The following is a 9,988-nucleotide window of genomic DNA, read 5'->3' on the forward strand; positions in this document are numbered from 1 at the left end:
CTCTTTACATACTGTGAGTGGGTGGGCGCAGGAGTGTTTTAGCCTACTGTACAAAATTAAGCTTGACCTTTCCTGTAAAAACTGATCCAGTCTTGATATAATTGTAACATTTATAATCTACCTGGTCCAAAACAACAAATTTAAAAGTTATATACAGTTCCCAATAAAGTAAAAAAGTTTTACCAGTACTACCAAGAACTCAAAAGAATACAGAACCATTAAGTCTGGCAAGGATTTATTAGGAAGCTTATTAGTCACAGTGAATAAAAAGCCATGAACAGAAGAACTGAGATCTCCAAATTCTGCCACTGGGCTTACACTAGTTAGAAGCTAATAAACATTCAGGATGTTCCAAAGGGAATCTTACTTAAGTTCCAATCTTGCCTCGACCAAATACCCGCACACAGAAATGAGATGCCCCTGCTCTCCCCAGAATGCTTACCTAGGTAGCAGGAAAGACCTTCTCCTTAAGCTATTAATTAAGCATCATCAGGAGAGTCTTGCTCTTCCAGCTATAACCATGGGACACTAGTGCATGACAGACAACTCCAAGCTGGGTAACTTGACAAAAATGCTGAACAAGACAGGGAGAAGGAGCAAGCAGGGACAAGAATTTCTAGTTAGAGGCCCTCCTGATGGCTAATATGAACACAATGCTGAGGCTTCAGAGTTTACTGCAGCCTAGGAAGTTTCCATTAAAAAAAAGTCACACAAAAATCCTGCCACAAAACAAGACGCTTGGAATCCCATGGCCACACTGACTGGAAAGGCAGGCATTATCCATGACTGCCAGATGCTGACCAGACCAAGACCTAATTTCTGCAGGGCCCTAGAGAACCACGATTGTCCCTGGCACCCACACAACCCTCCCCGGTGGTGTGGTGTCTTCCATAGGCCAGGTTTCTGCAGCAAGCCCCAAAGACAAAGCTTGGCAGTCTGTGGCAGCCAACTCTCTCTGGAGCCCCATCTCTTTGTCCTTCCCAATAGGCTGTCATACATCTTCACTGACACAGGGCCTTTGTGGGAGCCTTGGCAGCCCTTAGGAAATGAAGTGTGTCTGTGGGGTAACCTGATGGACCCTGTGGTCTGCTGGGTTGGCTGATGCTTCATAATTGCAGATGGTCACCTCATGTCGGCGCAACTGCAAGAAAATTGAGAGGCTAGGTCAGCTGGCCATTTCCCAGATGACACACTGGAGTAGTCCTTATTCAGGTCTATTTCTAGAAATCATCATCCAATCTCTTTCCCTTTCTGGTACATTTTATCTTGAGAGGCTGAAAAGATCATTATCAACAGTTCACCTAAAACTGAGAAGATTCATTCCCCCTCCTATACTGGAGGCACCATGAGAAGAGGAACTTGTCTATCTTGTTTATCATCTTACCTCTTACGCCTAAAAAAAGAAAAGTTATCAAAAGTGCTGAATGAAAAAAAAAAAGTTGAATGAAGGAAACAATTTTAAAGTAAAAAAATGAATTGGTATCAATTGTATTATTTCAACCCCCTTAAAAATACCTCTAGCCTCTCAAGTGAGAGGGACAGTTTACAGTGATGAAACAGAAAAATTATAAACACACTGAGAACAATCAATGTCTCAACTTGCTTTTTCCTTTCCTTAAAGCTCCTGTTACCACAGCATGCTGATATACACACACATCTATACACACACTGGAGAGGGCAATAACATTACCAACCCTATCTTACCTCAGTCCATTCTCCTCTTAGGCCAATATAAAAGACCTTTGTAGTATCTGCTCCAAAGTTTTTTGAAATATGAATTGAGAGATGATAGACATTTGAAAAACGAGATATTCTAGAAGATAAAAGGAGTAGGGAGAGAAGACATAGGTTAGAGTTCAATGAGCATCTCACCACAATGTCAAAAACAATTCTAGCTCCAACTTGTGGTGAAACCCAGACAAATGTCAGAAAACATTCTTAGAATATTAGGTCTCATTCTTCTTCTTTGGACAAGCAATTAATTCCATGAACATTTACTGAGCATTGCCAGTTCCTGTCCAAGGCAATAGGGGTAGGACAATGAATCAACACTGCCCCTGTCCTCAAGGAGAATTAAGAAATACTGTATGACCAAGCAGAGATTCCAACGCAAGAACAGTTTTGACCTCATCTTAGGAAAAAGAGAGAACTAGTGAAGAAATAAGGTGGTCACGTGTCACTTGTCCTGCTATAAACCAATTATGCAGAGAGGAATTCTGAAAACACCTTTCCTAAGACCATCCTAGGAGCTCATTCAGATCTGCCAATTGCTAGCAAGTTAACAAATCTGTGGCTTGCATTGAATCTGCCAAAAATTAACCAAGCCAAGGATCAAGCCTCCTCCACTGTTTTAACTTGTTTCTGATGCTAAGAGAGCAGGAGATGAGCCAAAAAATAAATTGCAAGCCCAGTGAGTGCTAATGCACACAAGTGCACTGCAAATGAGGAAATGCTGGCTCTTCCTCCGAAGCCAGAGAACACCTGCAACCTATATCATTTTTTTAACCAATGTCATCCCAATAAATCCAATTAAAAAATAAATAAACTTGAAATTTAAAAAAAAAAAAAAAAAAAAAGAACACACACATAGTGGAAGACAGGCCCAGCGCTTACTTTGTAGCATATTCTAATTCTCCTGTAAGATCCCGGTTCAAACTAAAGGTCTGATCTGGCTCCCTGTCTGTATCATCAAAGGACATCTGTGGAATGTTCTTGTACCTGAGAAAGGAAAGAGAAGAAAAATAAAACTGCATCATCACATTTTTAAGTTTCTCAAAACTTTCTACAGACTCAATTATTGCCTTCAGTTCTATCAAAAAGAGGTCAAATTTTGCAGATGGCATTTTACTGGTATTTATACACAAATACCTTTAATCCAACAAGAGCTGAAAATTCAGACATAAGCCAACGGCATCTTTGAGTGGGTTAGGATCACATGAGAAGCAATACACAAAGGGACAGTTCAAACTAGGTCACATGCAGTAGTAAATGCATAGAGAAAATAAGCAACTCAGCGCATTCAGACCAAGCTGAAGATGTTTAAATAAAACAGCTTACTCATGGGGAGAAAATTACTTTGGCAGAAACATATTAAACATAATTAAGAGATAAGATCAGGTAACCCATCACTCAAGCAGTTGTATTCAAAATTACTCTAAAAAAATGATATCCTTAGTCATCTTACAATTCTTAAAAAAATACAATGTTGGGATTTGTTTTGAAAAGAGCACAAAAGGCTGCAAATTCACAAAAGGCTCTTGGAAAGTAAAATTGCTATAGTGAAGAAAAAATTCTTCAAAAAATCCACTGCCCCCTCTATCTAACCTTAACTCACAAGTTCTAAAGGACTGGGCCACACCTTGCCACAATCTCTAGAGAATTTTAGCAACACACTCATATAGGATGGGGCCTAGATGTTAGCTACAGAAAAATGCATGTAATTTAAAAAACGAATGTTTGCTTCAAAGTGTTTCTAGGAATGAGGCACAGAAGAATAGTGAACATTTATGAGCAGCATTATGAGGGGCAGTATAGCACTGTAGTTAAAAAGCAGTATCTCTGGCAAGACTTCCTAGGTTTAAAGACTGGCTCTGTTACTTACCAGCTGTATAATTTTGGGCAAATGATTTAACCTCTCTGTGTCTGTTTCCTCATCTATAAAATGGGGATAGTGATAGTACATATCTCATATAGTTGATGTGGAGATTAAATTGAATCAATTCTAAGAAACACATATACTGAAATAAACTTTACCGTGAAAAATTTCAAACACACTGACCTGTGGTGGCACAGTGGATAAAGTGTCGACCTGGAAAATGCTGAGGTCGCTGGTTCAAAACCCTGGGCTTGCCTGGTCAAGGCACATATGGGAGTTGATGCTTTCAGCTCCTCCCCCCTTATCTCTCTCCTCTCTCTCCCTCTCTGTCTCTCTCTCCTCTTTAAAAATGAATAAATAATAAATAAATAAAATTTCAAACACATACAAAAGCAGAGAAAATAATATAATGCATCTCCTTATTCTTTTTTTTTTTTTTTTTTTTTGTATTTTTCTGAAGCTGGAAACGGGGAGAGACAGTCAGACAGACTCCCGCATGTGCCCGACCAGGATCCACCCGGCACGCCCACCATGGGGCAACGCTCTGCCCACCAGGGGGCGTCGCTCTGCCGCAACCAGAGCCACTCTAGCGCCTGGGATGGAGGCCAAGGAGCCATCCCCAGCGCCCAGGCCATCTTTGCTCCAATGGAGCCTTGGCTGCAGGAGGGGAAGAGAGAGACAGAGAGGAAGGAGGGGGGGTATGGAGAAGCAAATGGGCGCTTCTCCTATGTGCTCTGGCTGGGAATCAAACCCGGGTCCCCCGCACGCCAGGCCGACACTCTACTGCTGAGCCAATCAGCCAGGGCCCATCTCCTTATTCTTATCACTCTGCTTCAATAATCCACATTATGCCAATTTTGCCTATCACCCCATTTTGTGCGTGCTTGCTATTTTACTTTTTTTCAGAGAGAAACAGGAAGAGAAAGAAAGGGAGAGGAGACAAAGATAAGAAGCATTACACCTCATACTTCCTTCACTTTAGTTGTTTACTGATTGCTTCTCATATGTGCCTTGACAGGGGAGGTGGGAGAACTCAAGCTGAGCCTGTGACTCCTTGCTCAAGCCAGTGACCTTGGGCTTCAGCCCAGTAACCTTGGGATCATGTTGATAAATCCCACACTCAAGCTGGCGACCTCGGGGTTTCAAACTGGGGTCCTCACTATCCTGGACCGACACTCAATCCACTGTGCCACCTGCTAGAACCCCCAGATCAAGGCACATATGAGAAAGCAATCATTGAATAGCTAAGATGCTGCAACGAAGAACTGATGCTTCTCATCTCTCTCCCTTCCTGTCTGTCTATCCCTGTCTCTCTATCGCTAAAAACAAACAAACAAAACAAAACAAAAAAATCCCACTGCACCACCACCAGTCAGGCTGTGCTTACAATTTTAAAGCAAGCCCAAACATATCATTTCACTCATAAATATGTTAGTATGTATCTCAAAAAAGAACTTCTTAAAAAAAAACTATCATGTCATTTGACAAAAATTAACAATTCTTTCTCTTTTTTTTTGTATTTTTCTTAAGTTGGAAATGGGGAGGCAGCCAGATTCCCACATGCGCCTGACCGGGATCCACACGGCATGCCCACCAGGGGGCGATGCTCTGCCCATCTGGGGCTTTGCTCTGTTGCAACCAGAGCCATTCTAGCGCCTAAGGCAGAGGCCATGGAGCCATCCTCAGCGCCCGGGCAAACTTTGCTCCAATGGAGCCTTGGCTGCAGGAGGAGAAGAGAGAGACAGAGAGGAAGGAGAGAGGGAGGGGTGGAGAAGCAGATGGGTGCTTCTCCTGTGTGCCCTGGCCAGGAATCGAACCCAGGACTCCTGCATGCCAGGCCGACGCTCTACCACTGAGCCAACCGGCCAAGACCTACAATTCTTTAATATCATTAGACATCTAGTCTTTCTTCAAATTTCACTGATTTTTCTTTTTTTTTTTTTTTTTCCATTTTTCTGAAGCTGGAAACGGGGAGAGACAGTCAGACAGACTCCCGCATGCGCCCGACCGGGATCCACCCGGCACGCTCACCAGGGGCGAGGCTCTGCCCACCAGGGGGCGATGCTCTGCCCATCCTGGGCGTCGCCATGTTGCGACCAGAGCCACTCTAGCGCCTGAGGCAGAGGCCACAGAGCCATCCCCAGCGCCCGGGCCATCCTTGCTCCAATGGAGCCTTGGCTGCAGAAGGGGAAGAGAGAGACAGAGAGGAAAGCGCGGCGGAGGGGTGGAGAAGCAAATGGGCGCTTCTCCTGTGTGCCCTAGCCGGGAATCGAACCCGGGTCCTCCGCACGCTAGGCCGACGCTCTACCGCTGAGCCAACCGGCCAGGGCCAAATTTCACTGATTTAAGTCTCAGTTGATCTTTTCTGGATGCTCCAATGGCATGGCATAATTGAACAGGGAATGCTTTTTTCTTTATTAATGGTACATAAAATAATGGTGCATTTTACAATCAATCAATTCAATAAAATATTATATGTGTAACGTACTTAGAACTGAGGGCTAGGTAAGTATTTGCACCTGCTCTTCAAAATTGGGCACTTACTGAGTTCCCGACTCATTCTAAGCTCCTTACATGTTTTATCTCGTGAATTCTCTCCACAATCTTATGAAGTTCATGCTATTACTACTGCCATTTGACATATGAGAAGACTGAGGTATGGAGAAGACATGTCCCAAAGTCATGCAGCTAGCAAGTGGTACAGAGAGAATCTGAACTCAAACAGTTTATTCCAGAGCCCATTCTTGGCCACAATGTAACATGAATGTCTAGTATACTCAAGCCAATCCATCTCCCACCTAAAGCTCAAACGTAGTTTCCCTAAATGATCACATATGTGAAGCTGCTTTCAAAATCATGTTTCTAACATTCAAATATAGTATCAATTCCTTCAGTCTGGTTTATACTGATCAATATTTCAGAAGAAATTTTTAGTGTAAAGTTCTTCTGATACTTGTTTTTCTAACACTCTAAAAGCAGTTTTCCCTTCTTTTGAGGCAAATTGTTAAAAAGGAAGTACTAGCTCTGGGGGCAACAGATCCAGTGTTGCAAGAGGTATATAAAATTTTGCTAACTAAAAGCCACACAAACTCACATGGAGTAATTCCATGTCAAACACATGCAAAGATTATAACTGCATGAAACAGCAAGGGGAAATTTTGAAGCTAACCCCAAGAGTAGAAACATTTGAGGTCTACAGCTGGGTTATTAAGAAAACTGCAAAGTCATCAACAGTTGGCATTTATAGGATGCTTTCTGAATGAGTGGTGACACGAAGCACTTTGAAAAGAGACAAGCTGTTGGTCTTAACGATGCCTACTCTAAAAAAAGTCGTTAATTCAGGAAGAGATAAAGTGTATTCTGGTGCAGAATAAGATTAACATTTTTTCAAGGAGGGGGAAGGGATATCTAACCCAGTAAAAAGAAAATATTATATTACACTGTATTCTGGAATAAAGTGCTGCCAGAGAAAAGAGAACTAGGAGCTTCTTGAGGGCCTAAGCCCTTGACACTTACAATCTCATCTCAGAGGGGTGTGAGTCATCATCCTCTCCCACTATAATGACGCCTTTGAGCTTGACGTTGCCTGTAAACCTGCCAGAATGCAAAAGAGATGGCTGTCAACCTGAGTCTGAATCTCTGCCCCTTCCCCTTTCTGGGCTTCAGTTTACTCAAGTGTCAACTTGTGCCTGATAATTTTTATTTTATTTACTGATTTTTTAGAGAGAGAAGTAGGGAGAAAGAGAGAAACAAAGATTTGTCATTCTACTTATTATGCATTCATTGGTTAATTCTTGTATGTGCCCTGACCGGAGATAGAACCTGCAACCGTGGCATATCGAACAATGCCCTAACCGACTGAGCTACCTGGCCAGGGTTTATTAGATAATTTCTAAGATCCTGTCTGCCTCTGGCACTCTGCAGTTCTAAGAAATTTATCTTGACTTGACTTTTCAGTTATCTTTCAACAAATACCTCTTTTTCATCTGCACCAGGAAATCTATGATGCTTTTCTCCTCAAACCCACCACAGTAATTTACTCCATTTCTAAAAACAGATGGTTCTTGACACAACAAATGAATGCTTTCTGATAAAGCAACTGGGTACAGTCTATTTAGCTTGAGGCAAGCACCAAGGAGATACTTACGGAATATTAAACAGAAGCTCTTCATCTGCATCACTTTCAACAAACTGGAGGGGATGAGGAAGGAGGAGAAAGCAACAAATATTTACTGAGAGCCTACAATTTCAGACATCTTCTATCCTGTTCTACAACGCAGAGTGCAATGCAAATAGTCAACCTCCATCGCTTTTCCAGCACTTATTAACCTGATGGAAGTTAAGTGCATAATCACAGACAACCCAATCAGAGGGTTGTTAATGGGGAGCTCATGAACCAACGTCCAGGGCGGACTAGCCCCCCTAGATTGTGTCCAAAGATCTGTGCTTATCCGGTCCACAACATTAAAATGGCTCTGTGACCCCACAGCGGGACATGCTCTAGACCGGATGTAACAAGCTTCATCTCCCCAGGCGGGTCTCCAGGTGATACGGTCATGCAGCCATGGGAACTAGTGGTCAAATAGTAGGAAAAACGCCCTTATGACCATCCTTCCTCACTACCCACGGAAGCCCTGGGACAGAACACTGGCTACGCCCCCTTTTCCTCTCTGGGCCTCAGTTCCTCTATCTGCAAAATGGGGAGACTGGATCCTGTTCAGCTCCCGAAAGGCTGGCAGGAGATGGGCACGGGAAAGCGCTTGGCAATCGGGATGCCGTTATTTTTAACTTCAAGAACGAGGCTGACAGAACAGAGATGGGTAGCCCGAGGCCCCGCGCGGGTCCCCGCCTCGCCCGCCCCAGGCCCGGGAAGGCCCACCTTGGAGCGGTCGGTCCGCTCCTCCCACGGCTTGAAGACGCCGCGGCCGCTGCCCTCGCGGCTCTCGTTGAGGCACTGCAGCCGCTCCATATCGATGCGCAGGTACAAGCCGTACGCCAGGCCGCGCTGCTCCGGTGGCTCCTCGCGTTCCGCCGCGCACCGGCAGCCACCCCCGCCGTGACTGTGGCCATGCGACATGGCGACGCCGGCACCCTAGCGCCCTCTCAGCCCAGTCGCCGCCGTCCGCCCCGCGCTCCCTCGGCTCCAGCCGTCAAGCGCGCCGTGGCCGCCGCGTCGTAAAAGGCGCCCCGATGCGGCGCATGCGTCCGAGGAGAAGGGGGGGCGGGGCTCGGAGAGAACTGAAGTTTGACCAGCGCTTGCAGGTGCCAGGCATTCAATGTTGACCCTTTCGGTCCTGAAGACGAATGCTGTTGCTAGCCCAGTTTCTCAGCTGTGGAAACCGAAGGGCACTGGAATTAAGTTGGCGTTCCGAGTAAATGGTGGTGCTGGGTTTCGTATCCTCCTCCTGCGTAGGCTAAAGCCTGTGTTCTTTTCTTTTACCGCCAACCTTTTGGGGAGCGGGCGGAGGAAAGTGTGCGCAATGATAAGGCCCTGAAGAGCAGGGAGCACGACGTTATCGCCGCCTCGCATGTGCGTGATTCGGCGCTTAGGCCTTACAAACCCACTTTTATAACCACTTTCTTCACAGTGGGCTTGGCGGTCGACAGCATAGGTTTTATGGATGGCTGGATCTGAAGACAACTCTTGGCTCTGCTGCTAACGGTGTGACGCTCTGAATATGTCATTTTCCCCATCTTGAGACTTCGTTTCCTCATCTGTAAAGTGGGAATGATAATATTTGTTTCATGGGATCGCAGTGAGTATTAAATGAAGTATGAACTTAAAGAACTGAGCACAGTGGCAGACGCGTGGTAAGAATTCTGAGTCAGATCTTGATTCAAATCCAAGCACAGCCGCTTACTAGCTATATGGCCTTAGGCTCGGAGGCGCACTTTACCCTCTGTCAAGTGCAAGGATTGGACTCGATGACCTTTAGGCCCCCTCCCCATGTGATATTTCAGAGCAGTTTTTTTTTTTTTCAGAGGGCTGGTTGTGATCCATTTAACGGGTCTTAAAGTCCATTTAGAGGAATGTAACCAGCATTAAAAAAATAGAGTACAATAAATTCAGAATGTATCACACATTTTAAGTCTCGATTTATGGAACTTTTGTTCCAGTTTTGGGTTTGTGTACTCACATGTGACATAAAATATTTTTCATATTGTGGTTTAAAGTAAAAAGAATTGAAATCCACTGTTTAAAGTTGAAACGGTTTTGGTTTCAGGATAGAATGTGTTCTTACCCCTTAGTGGGGAGGGGGAAAAGACAGAGGATGTAGAGACAGATGGGATATTATGGATTTCCCTGCCCTTCACTCCTGGCTCTGGAGTGTCCAGACAAGATGAGGCTGGTGAAATACAAACCAAAATGTCCATATATTCAAGTTTCATTCA

At 44.4% G+C, this 9,988-nt stretch overlaps 1 protein-coding gene across 1 annotated transcript; it reads right to left on the bottom strand.

Moving 5' to 3' along the window:
* Window positions 1–218: 218 nt before the first annotated feature.
* PITHD1 (PITH domain containing 1) lies at window positions 219–8,757 on the bottom strand. The gene is made up of 6 exons (XM_066270125.1): window positions 8,475–8,757; window positions 7,743–7,786; window positions 7,112–7,189; window positions 2,614–2,718; window positions 1,705–1,813; window positions 219–1,141 (listed from the first exon to the last, which is right to left on the bottom strand). The coding sequence occupies exons 1-6, from the start codon at window positions 8,670–8,672 to the stop codon at window positions 1,040–1,042; spliced, it is 636 nt and encodes a 211-aa protein (XP_066126222.1). The 5' UTR covers window positions 8,673–8,757; the 3' UTR covers window positions 219–1,039.
* Window positions 8,758–9,988: the final 1,231 nt, after the last annotated feature.

The sequence above is a fragment of the Saccopteryx bilineata genome, chromosome 3, assembly GCF_036850765.1.
Source record: "Saccopteryx bilineata isolate mSacBil1 chromosome 3, mSacBil1_pri_phased_curated, whole genome shotgun sequence".
In the NCBI taxonomy this organism is placed as follows: Eukaryota; Metazoa; Chordata; class Mammalia; order Chiroptera; family Emballonuridae; genus Saccopteryx; species Saccopteryx bilineata.

Excerpts from the sequence above, each read along its gene's own strand:
- PITHD1 (XM_066270125.1), bottom strand. The coding sequence starts at position 8,672 with ATGTCGCATGGCCACAGTCACGGCGGGGGTGGCTGCCGGTGCGCGGCG. Across the intron at positions 7,787-8,474 it reads AGCGGACCGACCGCTCCAAG|TTTGTTGAAAGTGATGCAGA; the intron begins GTGGGCCTTCCC and ends CATCCCCTCCAG. Across the intron at positions 1,814-2,613 it reads GAATTAGAATATGCTACAAA|AATATCTCGTTTTTCAAATG; the intron begins GTAAGCGCTGGG and ends TTTATCTTCTAG.